At 57.9% G+C, this 17,154-nt stretch overlaps 2 protein-coding genes across 4 annotated transcripts in view; one reads left to right on the top strand and one right to left on the bottom strand.

The window, feature by feature from the left end:
• ESPN (espin) overlaps nt 1–6,284 on the bottom strand; it is a 30,644-nt gene extending 24,360 nt beyond the window's left edge. For all 3 annotated transcript variants that reach the window (XM_038537801.1, XM_038537802.1, XM_038537803.1), the window contains exons 1-2: nt 5,991–6,284; nt 2,508–2,701 (exon numbers count right to left, since the gene is read on the bottom strand). In XM_038537801.1, the coding sequence (XP_038393729.1) occupies nt 2,508–2,701; nt 5,991–6,284 (488 nt within the window). The remainder of the gene's footprint in view (nt 1–2,507; nt 2,702–5,990) is intronic.
• Nucleotides 6,285–12,380: 6,096 nt separating this feature from the next.
• Nucleotides 12,381–16,049, top strand: HES2 (hes family bHLH transcription factor 2). The gene is made up of 4 exons (XM_038537795.1): nt 12,381–12,616; nt 12,702–12,797; nt 13,069–13,168; nt 13,245–16,049. Exons 1-4 carry the CDS (start codon nt 12,572–12,574, stop codon nt 13,499–13,501), a joined length of 498 nt encoding a protein of 165 aa, XP_038393723.1. The 5' UTR covers nt 12,381–12,571; the 3' UTR covers nt 13,502–16,049.
• Nucleotides 16,050–17,154: the final 1,105 nt, after the last annotated feature.

Here is a 17,154-nt window from a genome sequence, read left to right as displayed (position 1 = left end):
TTGTGGCAGTTCCTCTACCTCTGGAAAGATTTGCCCAATGGACTGGGATAGACTGGACAAGGGGTAGGTGGGTACACAGTGTTCCTGCAATCTTAAGCCTTTTCTAACACCCAGGGTACAGCCTGTCATTATTAGCAACACCCCATCTTTGGAGGTGGTCCAGCCTTCCTGCTCCTCTGCAGCCTGTCATTGCCACGGCCCACTGCTGCCCACAGCCTCCCCAGGTGGGATCGAGTTTCTCACTGCTGGGTCTGGGAGCCCTTCCTCCCTTACCCACCGGCAGGGAGAGCTGAGCTCTTGTGAATAATTCACTGAGCTTCACAACGGGCCCAGGAGGCTCACGAGAGTGAAAGCCTGGAGCCACGGCCTCCACAACCAGGCTGCCTGGGCCTCTGGACTGAGCCCTGTGGTCTCGGGAAGCCTGAGCCTCTGCCCTCTCCATGCCCAGGCTTTGGGACCCCAGCCTGGGAGAGCAGGAGTCTCTACCCCCAAGAGAGGAGGCTATGTGGGCATTGGCCTCCGACAACCAGCAGGCCAGGCCCCACTCCAATTCCCAGCCACCCCCTCCTGCCTTGGCCGAGCCTGGCAACCACACAAAAGCACCTTCTTATCAGCCAGCTCACACACTGCCACGGGAATGGGCCCAAGTCTTCTGACCACCTCCGTGAGATTCATAGAGGCCTCTGAAGGGCTGACGGTTCATCAGCCCAGGCCATCTGGCCTCAGAGTTAGCACCAGGGCCCAATCACAGCCAGCATCTGGCATGGCCTGGGAGGGGTCAGGGTTCCCAAGGCCCTGACTGAGCTCAAGAGGGTGTTCCACGGCACAGCCAGTCTGCCTCAGGCTGGGATCCCAACCCTTGGAGGGCTCTAGCTCATCCATGGCCCCAGGTTTTTTGATAAGTCGGGGTTCAGGGGCAGCCTGGGTGGGAACCTCAGGCAGGTTCCTACCAGCACTTCCATGGGTGGGCTTGGAGCCCTCTTGCAGTTCATACCATTTGGCTAAGTTGGCATCGCCATTAGCCTGGCTTTGGGGGGGCCTATAATGTGTGATGGGGGAGTCTGATGGGCGCAGAAAGGTGACCACAGTTCATTCTTCCCCTCTTAGGACCTCAATGTACTCTGTGTTAAGTGAGGGGGTGGGACAGGAGCAAGAGAATCACCACAGTGGAGCAGCAGGCATATCACAGGTGCCACCCCCTGCCCTCAGCCTGGAGAGTCCAAGTCAGGAATTTGGGATCAAGCTCCAGAGGTGCTGATGGTGCCAGAATGGGAGCCTGCACTCAAGAGCCTCAGGGCCCTCCTACTCTAAATCCCAGACTTAGACATGACCCAAACCCTAGCTTGTCCAGCAGCAGAGAATTCATGCCAAAGTGCTGCCAAGTGGCCTCTGGCAGGTCTGGCTATGAGAGGAACCTCTGGCCCATGAGGCACACCTGCTAAGCTTCTGCTGACCAAACCAGGAAACTCCCTGCTCAGCAAGATGACTGCAGGCTGGCCTGGGGGGTGGTCTTCGGACTGCCCTCCATCACCCCAGTGTGCCTGGGCCCGAGAGCCACCCTGCAGGGTGCACCCACTCTGCCACAAGGCCACGGGGTCAGGCTGGCCTCTTGCTTCCTGGTAGCCAGGATCCTACCTCGGGTGTGGAGCCAATGGTGAGTACTGACCTCCTACCTCATGGCTGCTCTCCTCCTAAGGCTCGGTCCTCTGTCACCACTTAGTGTCCCAGGCACTCACTTAGATGACAAAGGTCACTGGTCAGAGCCCCCATCTGCCAGTCCCCGGGGCCACTCTTGTCCTACTCCCTCAGATCCCCCCCACAGGACTTCCCTGCTCTGCACTGAGCCCCGATCTTCCCCAAACTCCCACCCCACCCTGGGGAGCTCCCAGCCCACTGCTCAGCTTTCTCAGACCTGCCACTCAGGCTGAGGATCCTGGGAGGTTTGGGGGCCCACTTCCCCTGCTAATGGGAATGGGCTGAGGGGCCACAAATGACAAGGAGCAATAAATGACAAGATGCTCTCTGGATGGCCTCATTAGGGGGCGGTGGGGATCTGGGCAGATAGTCCTCTCTTTTCACTGCTCCTCCTCCTTCTTGACTAGAGGTCGAGGAAATTTTCCCGTATCTCCACTCCTATCCCCCATTTAGAAGAGTCCTACAAACCAGCACAGGCAAGAGCTCAAGAGAGCCACTTACTGCAGACTGGTAGGCCTCCTGGAGGGGAGCAGGTGATCTTGGCCTGCATGCCCAGCCTTCTGGGTGCAGTCGTGGGCTGTGGGAGCATCTGCTTGCAAAGCTCTGGGGCGAGTGGCTGTGAGCAGCGTTCCAGGAAGGGAAAAATTTCAACTTGGGTAGGAGGTGCCTCTGGCCTGGCCCTCTGGGCCTCTGGCCCTTGGGATGGCCTAGAAGCAGTATTTCCCATGGAATGCTGGAGGGGCAGATTTCAGGCATTCCCCAGAGCCCTGGCCCCCACCACCCAGAAGACAAGTGAAGAAGGGTGTCCTTACTCAGGATGGTGCCCCATGAGAAGCCTCAGGGAGGGGAAGTCTCCTTTGGCGGCGGCATAGTGGATAGGCAGGGCGCCTGTGTCTGTGGCCACGGTGGGATCCCCACCACCATGACGCAGTAGCCAGTCCACCACCTCAGGGTGGCCAAAGCGGGCAGCCAGATGTAGGACTGTGGCACCAGAATTGTCTTTGTCCTGTGGGAGAAGAGCCCATTAGTCCCGAGGCCTTGTCCTGCCCACATCTCTGGCTCAGAGCACTTCTTGCACCCACCAGCCACAGGGATGGTTCTGTCCTTGGGCAACTAATTGGCCCTCTTTGAACTTGGTCCATAAGTGGCACACCTGTGCCATCCACGCTGGGCTTCTTGAGGCCTGCAGGTCATGACTGTGAATTGCTTGCAGATAGTAGGCTTTTAGGACATGGTGCTCTTGGCCTCCCTGCGGGAGCAACAGTCACCCAGATGCTCTGGGAACTCCTGAAGGAGTGAGCAAGGGTGGCTGGGGCTGGAAGAGTGGGCTGTTGTGGCTGTACCAGGCTGGCATCAGGATGGTGTGGGGCACCCCCTGCATCTAACCTTTTTTTTTTTTTTTTGGTGCCGAAACCCGGGAACGAACCATGCACCTAACGTTTGATCCCTCCCCTGGTGTCACATGAAAAGAGGTCTCCAGTTTGGTGTACCTCCAAAAACCCAACATCAGTGCAGAGAACTGCCCCTGCCCCAGCCCACGAGCAGACTCCCTGCTCCTGGCCCAGGGAACAAGCTGTGTTCTTGTTCTGTGGAGGAGGAAGGTTTTGGGTACTGGTGGCAGGGCCCGGAGAGTTAGCCAATGGTAGGAGGTGTGGGCTAGAGGCGCCCCTGGGAGGGCCTTGGGTAGGACCCCCTTCCAGACACTCCAGAGGGGGTAGGTCAATGGTCTAGGCCCAGAAGTACTAAATACATCATCCATGACCATCCAGGTGTGTGGGTCTGTTGCAGGACGGGGTTGGCAAGTGCTGCTTACGTTACCTGGGGAAGGAAGGGGATCAGAGAGAACCCAGAAGTCTGGACTCAAAGGCTGGTGAGTTTGGGTGAGTGGGCACCAGCTGGAGAACAGCACGAGCTCCCAGTGCCAAGCATGTGGGATAATGCAAAGGTGGGCAGGGACACAGGGAAGATGACGGGCAGCAGTGAGAGGTAGGCATATTTTACTAGGATCAGGGAAGGGGAAGTCACTCTGCCCAGAAGACACCCAGTGGGGACAGGTATGGCCAAGGCAGCTTGAGGAAGGTGAATCAGAGGCTCTGGAAAAACAGGTGAGAGGAAAAGAGGGGACAGAGGCCTGGGGCCACTAGTAAGTCATTAGTCAGGCTATGGGGTGGCTGTGGGGCTAGGAAGGAGGTAGGGAGAAGGTGAGCCAGAGCAAGCAGCACACGGACAGCTGAGCACAACACAGACTCTTCTGTGTGCTGGAACACCCTGGAAGGAGCTGAAGACTGGTTCAGTCTATGCGGCCAAGTCTGGACCTCAGGGGGTGGGCAATAAGGAGAGGACCCAGGCTCTGGCCTGTCCCCAAGGCTCCAACAGCTGTGAAGGCCACAGGAGCCTCACGTGCTGTGGCCCGCCCCGTAAAGCTGCTTATCTCTCTGGGCTGAGCAGCACTGGGGATCGAGGTCATCCTCCCCACACACACACTTCCGCCCCCAGCACCCAAGCTTGCTGGGGCTCAAGGGAGGGAGACTTGATAAGCTGGGCACAAGGCCACTTGTTCCTCCACCTCCTCTGCAGGGGCCAGGGAGGCTTCTGGCCAAGGCTGGACATTGGGATCAGGGAGGCATCCACCTCCCAAGAGTGGGCATGGACCGTGTGCCAGGAAGTCCTGATAAGAGAGCCAGCCAGGAGATAAGGGGTCCAGCCATCTCCCAGGAAGGGTAGGAAAGATGGACCTTGCCATCCTGAGGGTGAAGTGGGGGGATAGGATCTGGTCATCTTTAGGGCACGACCAACCAGCACAGAGTCACCCCTGTCTCCTCTTCAGTTAGCACAGTGGTCTTGCTAAATGGAAAATCAGTTCTGGTTCCTTCCTCCAATGGCTTTTCCTCACAACTAGGATATCATCCAAATTCCTAACCCCAGATTCTGGTGGCTTCTCCCACCCTCCCCCCACTCCACACATGCTTTCTTCCTTGCTGATCCTGCAACAGAACAAGAATGTGTATGCCTCAGGGCTTTGCACGTCTCGTTCCTTCTGCTTAGAACTCTCTGATCAGCACCTGGCCACCTCCTTCTCATCATCCAGGACTCCCCACAGAGGTCACTCACTCCTATCCACCTCATCCAACTAAACTGCTAAGCCACCCGGGCTGCCCTATTAGTTGTTTGTTAATGCAGATATTAAAAGTTTATTTAAAGATCAAATGAAAATGTTTTAAATGAGTAAACAGAGTCTCAGCACAGAAATGAAAATTACAGAAAATCAAAAGGAAATTCTAGGACTGCAAAGTATAATAATTGAAATGAAAAATACATTGGGTGGGGGGTTTTTTGTTATTGTTTTTTAAAAATTTTATTTATTTATTCATGAGAGACACAAAGAGAGAGAGAGAGGCAGAGACACAGGCAGAGGGAGAAGCAGGCTCCATGCAGGCAACTAGCTCCCTGACACCCCCACATGGCCCAGCAAGACCTGATGGTTCCCCGGGTTTGCTGTCCATTGCCCCCACGGACTGGCAGCTACAGGAGGTCAGAAGCACCTGAATGAATCCCTAGGCTTAGTACTCCTACTGGACGCTCTATTGCCAGCAGGAGTGAGCAGGAGAGCTACACATCAGGGCCTGAGCTGCTCCCACCTCCAGCTCAGGAGGGATCAGGTTTATGTCAGCCTGGGGGCCATTGAACAAGACCAGGTGGGGTCTCAGGGCAGGAAGACTCAGGCTGTGCTGAAGAAGCAACTTGCAACTGGCAGGCAGGTGTCTCAAGGTCAGCTAAGGTCCCGGGGAGGCCCCACTTACTATGCCCATCACTCCTGCCCCATGTCCTGGCCTTGGGGACACCTGCATCTGCGCCTGGGGTAGACTGTAGGGCTTTGTCCACCCCTTTTGCAGACCTGATCCCAGAAGACCTGGGCTTCTGATTCTGTGGCTGCCCATTCTCCAGGACTTCCCTGGATCAGTGTTCCGTCCTGTCCCCACCCCCGCCACACACACTCTCCACTCCAGTCCCTGCTTAAATACCAGCCCAGGTAAACCCAACTCCCTCTGGCTCCCCATTACCCGGTGCTCTTCTAGGCAGTGGTCCTGGCTTGCCAGGGCGTCTTCCCTGGGTGCATTAGACTTGGGGAGCCCAACCCCCCCCCCCACCCGCTGTTAGGAGCTCAAAATCCAGCTCAGTCGGGAGGTGCCCCATCTCACTGCCCACCCCTTTGAGTCACGGGGGCTCTGGGCCAGAGCTACCCCCACCCCCCGGGGAGGAAGCCGCAGGGCGCCCCGTGAGCGGCGCAGACCCACCTGCACTCCGCAGCCGCCCTGCAAGAGCAACCACTGCAGGCAGGCGAGGTGGCCGGTGGCGGCGGCGTCGTGGGCCGGCGTGGCGCCGTTGCGCGCGCGGGCCGCAGCGGGCAGGGCGGCCTCCTCCACCAGGAAGCGCAGGCAGTGCAGCTTGCCGGCGCGGGCAGCGTGGTGCACCGGCAGCGCGTCCAGCGGGTCGCGCAGCGAGGGCTTTAGCAGGCCGGCGGCGTGCAGGGACTTCAGCACGTCCAGCTCACCCTGCCGCGCCGCCTGCAGCGCCCGCTCCAGGGCCATGGTGCCGCCCGCGGCGCCGCCGCCCGCTCAGCGCGTTCCCCCAGGCGCCATGCACCTGTCCTCGGGCGGCGGGAGAGCCCGCGGCGCGGCCGTCGGGGCCCTGCGCTCCGGGAGGCGGAGCGGCTGCCTGCCCGGTCCCTGCCCCGCGCCGCCTCGCCCGCTCCGCTCCGCCTCCGCCGCGCTCTGGGGCTGGGGGGGGCGCCCTGGCGCAAGCCGGGCTTAAGCCTGGGGCCCGCCCCCCGCCCCGCCCCGCCCCGGCCCCGCCCCCGCCCCCGCCGCCCCGCGGCCTGGGTGGCCGCGCGCAGCTCCGGCTACACAGCGGGAGGTGCGCCCAGGGACTCGGCTCCTGATTGAGCTCATATAGAGACCCCGGAGGGAGGCCAAACGGTTCGAATCTGAGAGCCTTCCAGGCACTGGCGAGCGGAGCCCTCGAATTAATTCATCGACTCAGTGTCCACTCCATGCTGTTCCAGGCGCAGGGGACACAAGCCAGCAGACAATTATCGCCCTTCCGGAGAGTGACCAGTGTCACCAGAGCTGGAATACGGGGTTAGGAAGGGAGTCGTAGGGGCCACGGGGGGTGGGCGGGGTGGTCAGGGAAAGGTCCTCTGAGGAGGTGTTGTAGGCTGGGCTGTGGGTGGTAAGCGGGCCAGGCTGCAAGGGCAAAGACCCTGGGGCAGGAACAGGCCAAACAAGTCCCTGAGGGGTTCTGGGTCTGTGCCAAAGTGGGCGCAACAGGAGCTGGGCCCTCAGCCTTCTGGGGCTCCTCCAGGCCCCAAGAACTGTCCTCCGAGAAAGAGGAGGAAAGGCAGGAATGCCTGGGCCACTCAGGTTTCTGGGTCCAGAGGCCAGGGGGCTCAGAGATTCCCAGTGCCTCTGTCTAGGGTGGGTGGAATCAACGCGGAGCTTCGGGGCTGACAGATAGAAGGGAAAGCAGGAATGCAAAGGGGGTGGGGGGCAGTGAGGAGATGCACCATACACCAGAGCAGTCACTGGGAGAGCAGGGCCAGGATCCTTCCCTGAGGGCTCACAAAGGTTCCAGGATGGCAGCAGGCCAGGAGGATCCACGGGCGCCAAAACAGCCTACCTTCAGAGCCGGAAGCCATTCGTGGGAGCTGGAGGGAGGCGTGGCCGCTGGACAGAAGGACCAACTGCCAGAAGGCAGGGGCAGCGAAGCTGTGAGAGCACATTCAGTACCACTGGTGAAGTTGAAACGGTCTGTCCTTCCTTTCCTATCTCTTCCCCTCCCCCACCTCCCCAGGGGAGCCCTGTGAGGTGTTGGCCCTGGGCTGTTTCACCCAGCACCAAGCTAGGCCCAGCTCAGGAAGGCCCTAAGCTGTAGAAATGCTAGAGTATGAACCCGTTTCCAGGGACCCTGGGAGTCTTAGTGCGGGCCTCGGGGGCCGCCACTTGGTGGCGCTGTGCACAATTACCTCCAAGGCTGCAAGGTGTCCGACTAAACGAATACACTAAACGGAGCTGCTGTGCCTGCATGGACTGGTGGGTTTCTGCCCACTTCCAAAGGGCCAGAACCGCCTTGCTCCCTCCATGGGACTTAGGACGACTGGGCCTAGGGACCCCTACCCAGTGATTTGTGGACAGGGGTAGGGAGGAATCTTATCCCTGCAGCCTCCATGCTTCAGCTGGCTCTTGATGCCCACTAAAGCTGTCCTTCTAGCACACCCAGTGACAGGTACACTGTAGGGCCTGTAAGTGGTAGGGGTGCTGTGAGAAAGAGCTAAAACCGCTTGTCGTTGGTGCCCTTCAGCTGTGCCTCCTCCGTGACTAAAAATTCTTGCAATTCATGGTCTTTATTCCCAACATGGCTCCCCTGGTTCTGGACACCCTCATGTATCAAATGAGGGCCAGATGGGGTGATGAGCTGCTGCTATGGCTGCAAGGCAGAGGAGATGCCCAAGCCTATCCCACTGTGGATACAGACATCTCCATAGAGGTCACCTGTGAGCAGCATGGAGAAAGTCCACCATGTCAGAACCTCTGCTCAGAAGCTGGGAGGCAGAGAGGGCCAAGCCAGTCATAGGAGGGTCCCTCCCTGGGTGCCTTAGGATTGTCTCTGGTCTCCAGCACCAGGCCCCAGAGAGGCCTCAGTGCTTGGTCACAGGTGAGGCAATGAACTACAGCTGGAAGTTCTCATCCCAGAAGATGCTGTTAAAAGCAGGGCCACCCTGGGAGCCACCGACATGACTTGCAGTTCTCACTGCTGTGATTCTAGGGGAGTTTGTGAGGAGAACCAGCCCAGAACTTCCTTGGTGGAGACGATGAAGCTGATCAAATGCTTGGATTTGCTGTGGGTCCAGGATGGGTTCGGAAGCTGCCTTCTTAACAGCAGGATCTGCTTTGGGTAGATGACAAGATGGAGGTATATTTACCTGTGATGAAGCTGTCCATTCCTCCTTAATTTCAGATGAGTCTTCACTTAATTTCCTTACTTCAGGGACACCTGAGTGGCTCAGTGGTTGAGTGTCTGCCTTTGGCTCAGGTCATGAACTTGGGGTCCTGGAATCGAGTCCTACATCGGATTCCCACAGGGAGCCTGCTTCTTCCTCTGCCTGTGTCTCTGCCTCTATGTGTCTCTCATAAATAAATAAATAAAATATTTTTTAAAATTTCCCTACTTCATTACTTGAATTGCATTTGTAGCGTGTCCACCCTGTCTGCTCCTCAGTTTCTGTGGTCCATACTTTGTTTAGCACAGAATACAAATGGCCACAGGGAAAGACAATAATTTCACCTTCACTTGCATATTTAATCTCCACAGGGACACTATGAGAGAGGTACAATCACTATCCCCATTTTGCAGCTGGGGAAACTAAAGCACCAGGAGATTTGTTTCTTTCTTTTAAAAAAAAATATTTTATTTATTCATGAGAGACACAGAGAGGCAGAGACATAGGCAGAGGGAGAAGCAGGCTCCCCATTGGGTGTCTGATGTGGGATTTGATCCCAGGACCCTAAGATCATGACCTGAGCCAAAGGCAGATGCTCAACTACTGAGCCACCAAGGCATCCCTGTTTCTATTTTTAATGTATCTTGCCTAAGGTGACACAAATGCTTAAAGCACCTCCACTGTCTCCTCCAGATGTCAATTTCCTCCTCACCAGGAGGCCTCCTTCTCTCATCCCCCTGCTGGGCTCAGGCCATTCACCTGCCCCATTCAGATCTCTCCCACCCAAGGGCAGGGACCAGGGTGGAGTGTGTCCCCACTGTACCCTTCCCTAAAGCCTGCACCCCCATGCTCTGCTCACTTGGTGGTCTTACCTGTTTCCCTGGTTATAAACAAACTGCTTCCTCTAGGTAACCAACAAAACCTACAGAATCTGGGGCACCTGGATGGCTCAGGTCGTGATCGCGGGGTCCTGGGATCAAGTCCAGCATCGGGCTCCCCAAAAGGAGCCTGCTTCTCCCTCTGCCTGTGTCTCTGTCTCTCTCTCTGTGTCTCTCATGAATAAATAAAATCTTTATTTTTTTAGAAATTTATTTATTTATTCATGAGAGACACACAGAGAGAGGCAGAGACATAGATAAAAGGAGAAGCAGGCTCCCCGCAGAGAGTCCGATATGGGACTCCATCCCAGATCCTGGATTCAAGCCCTGAGCCAAAGGCAGATGCTCAACCGCTGAGCCACCCAGGCGTTCCTAAATAAAATCTTTAAAAAACCCAAACAATGGGATCCCTGGGTGGCGCAGCGGTTTGGCGCCTGCCTTTGGCCCAGGGCACGATCCTGGAGACCCAGGATCGAATCCCACATCAGGCTCCCGGTGCATGGAGCCTGCTTCTCCCTCTGCCTGTGTCTCTGCCTCTCTCTCTCTCTCTCTCTGTGACTATCATAAATAAATTAAAAAAAAAAAAACCCAAACAAACCCTACAGAATCCTTTGATTGAAGGGAAAGGTGGAGCCACCTGGTCAAAGTCCTTCACACAATGGGAAAAATGGAGAAGAAATTTAAAATTTGGAGTCAACAGTGGTCCACAGGCATGGAGAGGGATGTTCTAGGAGGAATCTTTGTCCCCAGATCATTCCCCCAGGAGCTAGCATGAGGGCTTCTCAGCAAAGATGCAGACGTTGGTATAGGGTGGTCTTGTGGGCACAGAGCTGAGTCAACTAGTGTGTGTGGTGAGGGGGGACATGTGAGGCATCAGTGATCCACCAAGGAATCTGTAAAGTCCTTTTTGTTCTTTTAAAAAACATTTTATTTATTTATTTATGAAAGACACACAGAGAAACACAGAGACATAGGCAGAGGGAGAAGCAGGCTCCCTGAGGGGAGCCCAATGCAGGGCTCAATCCCAGGATCCAGGGATCATGATCTGAGCTGAGGGCAGATGCTCAACCACTGAGTCACCCAGGTGCCCTGTAAAGTCCTTTTCTGAGCCTTTAAAGAACAATTCATGACCTTGGGGGAGGCTGGCCCATAGGTACTCTGGGCTCAATGATGCCAGGGGGGACAGGGGCTCAGGCATTCCCAGGCCTTACTGGGTCAAATGTGTTGAATGTTTTGTTCTCATAATTAAGACTGTTATGGGAGTTAATGGAGGTGAGGGTAACAGGTGCTTGGCATACAGTATGTGCTCCATAAATGGTGGCCAGTTGGTCCTTTGAGTGACACAGACGGGGATGGGTGGCCTGAGCTCCCGTCACCCCGACTGCTCCGGGCCCCTTCCTGATGGCCATACTGGTTTTATGAGGCCCTGCTGCGGGGCATGGGGTAAGGGGACTTGGAGCGAGCGGCGGGGTGTGGCTCGGAGTACGAATGAGTCGGGGGACCCACCCAGCACCCTGGACAGCGCCTGCGGTGAGGCCCCGCCCACCGCCCGCCCACTGCTGGGCCTGCAGTCAGCAGCGCCGACGCCCGGCAATCCGTTGCCCTGCCAGCCGGTTGGGGGAGGGCCCCCCGGAGCAGATGGGCGGGGGACGCCCAGCCAGTTTGGTACAGCAACGGCCACGCGGCGCGGAGGCGGGCCCCGCGCACCGCTGGGGCCGAGGCTGGCAGCGGGGAGCCGGCACCCAGGACCGCCCAGCCCCGCTCGTCACGTGAACTCCAACTGTCCACAGCTGGATCCAGTTGAAATGAAAACGAGCCCAGGGCTCCAGGACTGCCTCATCTTCCCTGGGTCTCAGTTTACCCATCTAAAACCGAGCACGGGGGATCCCTGGGTGGTGCAGCGGTTTGGCGCCTGCCTTTGGCCCAGGGCGCGATCCTGGAAACCCGGGGTCGAGTCCCACGTCGGGGTCCCAGTGCATGGAGCCTGCTTCTCCCTCTTCTGTCTATGTCTCTGCCTCTCTCTCTCTCTCTGTATGACTATCATAAAAAAAAAAAAAAAAAAAAAAAGAATTAAAACCGAGCACGGGAGAACCCGATAATTCCTAACTTGGTGAGCCGCTAGAAGGTTCTATGGAGGGCCCTGGTGGCTCAGCGGTTTAGCGCCGCCTTCAGGCCAGGGCGTGATCCTGGAGACCTAGGATCGAGTCCCACGTCGGGCTCCCTGCATGGAGCCTGCTTCTCCCTCTCCCTCTGCCTGTGTCTCTGTCTCTGTCTCTCTCTCTGCCTCTTGTGGGTAAATAAAATCTTAATATATATACATATATATATAGAAGAATATATATGGTTCTATGGAGTTACTAGAACCAGGATAGGCAGTTCGGCGACCAGCCAGTTCCCAGCGGCTAGGGGACACTTTACTCGGGCCTCGGCGTCCTCTCCCAGCTCAGCCTTTCAGTCGCGGAGCAACTCGTGGAGGCAGTCCTTCCCCGTGGTTAGAAACCTACGTGGGGGCTCCCTGAGGCTCGGGGGCTTCCCCGGCCTATGGCGGGGCTCAGGGGAGGCGCTGAGCTCGAAGGGCGGCGCTGGTCGAGGAGGAACTGCAGACTGAGCTCACCGCAGCCAAGGCTTCGATGGCGCCCACACACACCCCTGCAGGTGCTGGGGTGCGCCCTCGGCCCGCGATCCCGCCGCAGATGGGATGCGAAGGCCAAGAGCAGCACCCCGGGGGCCCGGCCGTCCCCCTCCCGCCCCTACCCAGCGAAGGAACAAAGGCTGGAGGTGGGACCCGCAGGCGGCCAGACTCCGTGGGGAGGGACGGGGCGGGGCCGGCAGGGCGACACCGCCTCCTTAAAGCCCGGCCGCTGGCGTGGTGCGCACCCCTCGGGCGCTGGCTCCCAGAGCGCGCCGGCCATCCCCTCGGGCGGGGGGTTGCGCTTCGCGTCCGCGTGGGCACAGGTCTCTCCAGAGCAGGGCCCGCAGCGGTGCCGCTTCCCCGCCGAGCATGGGGGTGCCTCGGAGAGCGGGGGACCCGGCGGAGCTGCGCAAGGTAGGAGCTGGGGACAGAGGGCTGAGCGGCCGGGGCGGGACCGGACTGTGACCCGCGTAACCTCGGCCTCCGCGCCTGTCCGCAGAGCCTGAAGCCACTGCTGGAGAAGCGCCGGCGCGCGCGCATCAACGCGAGCCTGAGGCAGCTCAAGGGGCTCATCCTGCCGCTGCTGGGCAGGGAGGTGGGTGCCGGGGCGCTCGGGGGCCTGGGTGGGACCTCCGGGGCGCAGATCGAGCAAGCCGGGTGGGCTGAGGGGCCCTTGCGCAAGGAGCCGGCGAGGGGGCTGTGCGCGGCGCCCGAGGCCGAGGCCGCGTGGGGCTGGCGCGAGGAGCCGCTCCACCCCGGCCACCGGAGCCCGACACCCAGGCAGGAGAGCGGTGCTCACGGCAGTCGGCTGGAGATCTGTCTCGTTTGTCCCCGTCTCTGCCCGTCTCCCTCGTGGCCGGGCGCAGAGCTCCCATTACTCGAAGCTGGAGAAGGCGGACATCCTGGAAATGACCGTGCGCTTCCTGCGGGAGCTGCCTGCGTCCTACCGCGCGGCCCGCACGCAGGGTGAGTGCCCCGCCCCGCCCCCCACCCCGCCCGACGCCTCGCGCCGCCCTGCGCTCACCCCTCTGTCGGTCCGCAGCGCCCTCGGACGGCTACGGAGAGGGCTACCGCGCCTGCCTGGCACGCCTGGCCCGCGTGCTGCCCGCCTGCCGCGTCCTGGAGCCCGCGGTGAGCGCTCGCCTGCTGGAGCACCTGCGAGGGAGGGCGAGCGGCCCCGCCCCAGACGCTGGGCGCGCTGGGGACCCCTGCGGCCGGCCCATGCCCTCCCCGCCGCCCCCACCTGCCCCCGCGCCGCCGGCGCCTCCCCGCGGCTCCGGCTTCTGGAGGCCCTGGTAGCCCCCAGCCGGTCCCCCGACCCGCTGACTGCAAGACACCCGGAGCGCTGGGAGCGCTGGGCGGACCAAGGAAACTCGTGGTGTCAGCTGCTGTTTCCACCCCGAGGGACCAGCTCAGCACCCACAACCAGGCTGGAACCTGGATGTTTGTGATCTGTGTGGCAGGCTGAAGGCTACGCGGGCTCAGCTCCAGGGAATGAGAGTGGCCCAGCCTCACCTCAATGTGGGTGTGTCTGGGATGGAGAAGGGGGCAGGTGGCTGCAAGGGGAGGAAGAAGCTCCCCTCCTCAGCTGCTGGAAGTGGCTCTAGAGCTGGGCCAGCTGTGTTTGGGCAGCCGGCACACCTGCCCCAGCACCGGCACCAACCCAAAGGCTGGCCCAGGAGCTCACCTGAGCCAGGTGCAGCCATCTGTGCTGACTGGTCACTGCTTCCCAGGCCTTCTAGTGCCTGCCCCCTTACTGGTTCAGCTTGGGAACCTCTGGACCGACAACAGCAATGACCCGAGGGGCTCTGCGGGCTGGGCAGCCATCACCTCCACTCCTGGGCTCTCCTATCCAGTGCTTTCATTTATAGGGACAGGGTGCAGCCAGGGCTCTCTGTTGCTGGGGATGGAGGCATTGTGAGATCGCCTCTGGGAGGACTTTATTTCCCCGAGCATTAAGTGACCACCTGTGTACCACACACCAGTCTAGGGGGGCTTGGGGGTGATGAAGGGGTGGGATCAGAAGGAGGGTGCCCTGTGGCCTCAAGAAATCTTGATGCTTTGGAGGGGTTGCACCCAACAGAGTCAGTGCCAATGTGATGTGAGCAGGGCCTATGTCCCGGAGCAGCAGAAATTCAATTTGCTTGCAGATAACAGCAAGTACAGGAATAGGAAACACCTTTCCTTATTTTCTCTTGCAGACTGCTCCCTGCTCCTTGTCAGGACAGATTCCTGCAAGCCACTTGTTCTTCAGACTGCTTTTCCCTGTGCCTAGAAGCAAGGGGAGTCTGAAGATACTCAGGGAGGGGCCTGTGGACCCCAGTCATAGGTGCCCAGGAGAAGGCCGGAGCACCTGAGGCCTGCTGGTCATGTTTCTGTTTCACAGGGATTCACTGAGCATTCGAGGGAGGTTGGGACTCCCAACCATCCCCAGTCCAACATCCTGAGCAAGGAACCAGGAGCAAGGGACAGCGGAGCTGACAGGATGGGGGTGTTCACTAGGGTACAACTATGTCACAAAAACCCATGGTGTCCTCGGCATTGATGTGGATGGTGAGATGTGGGCAGCTGTGGGCACTGTCAAAGGAATCAATGTTAAGACAGGAGGTGAGCTTCCCAGTGCTCTCTTGGGCCCAGCTGGTTGGATTGGAAGGTCCTGGAGGGCAGGGTTAGGGCTGAGTGTACCTCTGTATCCCCAGGGAACTCAGCATGTGGTGGCTGCTCAATAAATATCATGAGCTAATGAACAGGTGATGTGACTGGATCACAGCTGTACAGAATCCCTTGGCCTCAACTCCTACCCCTAATCCCTAATGTCACTTAGAATATCTGCTCTACCAAAGCCTGTGTACCCCGAGGACAAATGTGGGGGAGAGTGTGGAGAGCAGAGAGAGCATGCTTGCTTGCTTTCCCTGATCCTGAGAATGGAAGCCTACTCTCCTGATCTGCCAGGAGCATGTGGAGCAGGGGCAGGTAACCCAACCCAAGCTCACACCCACCACATAATGTCAAGTTCCCTCGTTGGGTCAAGGACTCTGCGTTGGGCACCCACTGAGCAGGCTTCTTTTCCCTGATAAATAAGAGCTTTCCATACAGATTTGACCTCTATAAGAACTGATCAACCTGAGGCCTCTTTCCTCCTTTGGGTCATTTTTGCCACTTCTTGCTTCTGAGTGCCATCTGGGTCCTCAACCCTGTGACTCTCAATGACTTGACTCCAAGCTATAATACAAGTGGTCAGGGAGGATCAGAGCTTAGGCCAGTGACTCACAGGATCAGGCATTCCAGGGAACATGAACCAGGTGCCTCCCCTCGCCTGGAGCCCTGACAGAGAGCTGAGGCATGCCCAGCTGGGTGAGGTTCCAGGCCCATGGTGAGAGGCTGGTTTCCCAGCAGGGATGGGCAAGAGCTGCCCAGAAAGTCTGAGCTGGGCCTCCTCTACGGAACACCTGCAGGCACCTCCTCAGGTGTTCCTGAAGGGAGTGCAGGGCAGTGTGGGCTTTTTCTATGGGGGAGGGAGGCTGCTTTACTCAGGGGCATTTTGTGATCTTCAACTTGGCCCATATCGTGCCTGCTGGCCAGCTTTTATGATGCCCTCTCTGCTATGATCCCATGCTTGAATCTAACTATGGTTATCATGCTTGGTTGGAGAAAAGGCTCCTGTGTCTCTCATAAACCAATGGGTGAAATGATCCAATGACCAGAGCACTGAGCTGTCTGGGAAACTCTACATGGCCTCCCCACCCCCGGCGTCAGTTTGTTTAGAGAGGTCAAATCTCCTTTCCATGAGTGAGGATAAAGAGCTGGTTGCCAAGGACGACTCCTTTAATAAACATTTACAAATTGCTATGCTCTGCCTCTGAAGCCCACACTCTGCCAACGAGTCTCTCCCTGGTTTCTCCGTAATAGGATGGGAAGGAACATAGCCTGTGGGGAATGTCTGGAAAAATCTGCAGCTCTGCAGAACCCTCCCCATCATGCCTTGGGATGACTATTCTGGAGACAGTGGTGGGACAGAGGGGGGCTTCCCCAACATGTGCAGCTATCTGCTACCTGAAACATAAACATGCGGTTGTGTTTACTTTTATTTTTTTATTTTTTTATTTTTATTTTTTTTAAGTATTAGATATATTTTTTTTAATTTTTATTTATTTATGATAGGCACACAGTGAGAGAGAGAGGCAGAGACACAGGCAGAGGGAGAAGCAGGCTCCATGCACCGGGAGCCCGATGTGGGATTCGATCCCGGGTCTCCAGGATCGCGCCCTGGGCCAAAGGCAGGTGCCAAACCGCTGCGCCACCCAGGGATCCCCTATTTTTTTATTTTTTTAAAGATTTTACTTATTTATTCATGATAGACATAGAGAGAGAGAGAGAGGCAGAGACACAGGCAGAGGGAGAAGCAGGCTCCATGCCGGGAGCCCGACGCGGGACGCGGGACTGGATCCCGGGACTCCAGGATCGCGCTCCTGGCCAAAGGCAGGCGCCAAACCGCTGAGCCACCCAGGGATCCCCTGTATTTACTTTTAAAAAACATACCAAGTTGCAATAGATGTCCCAGAAAAGAACCGACCCAGCCAATGGTGTTTTTCCCCTTGGTTTTACTTATCGCCTGGCCACTTACCAGCGTGGCTGTGTCTCTGGGGCACTGAGTACCTGCATGTGTGAGCACGCGCATGTGTGTCCCTGCCACAGCCAGTGACCGCCCTGCAGGGAGCTGCCTGGGCATGTGATGTGGAAGAGAAGCTACCACCCACTGAGGGTTCCCAATGAGCAACTAGTTTCACTCTGGGTTTTGAGAGGCCCTAGCAAAGCCCCAGGCACTTCAAGCAGGTATAATGAAACTTTGAATGGTTTCAGGAGCGTGAGAAAGGCAATAGTGGGTACACCCAAGTGTACACGTGGTGTCTTGTCATCTGAGGTCCATTGCTGAGCAGCAGGGAGCAGGGTCT

This window comes from Canis lupus, chromosome 5 (assembly GCF_011100685.1).
Source record: "Canis lupus familiaris isolate Mischka breed German Shepherd chromosome 5, alternate assembly UU_Cfam_GSD_1.0, whole genome shotgun sequence".
NCBI classification, from domain to species: domain Eukaryota; kingdom Metazoa; phylum Chordata; class Mammalia; order Carnivora; family Canidae; genus Canis; species Canis lupus.
The sequence above is the reverse complement of the archived record's forward strand: the minus strand, read 5'-3'. Positions and strand labels throughout refer to the sequence as shown.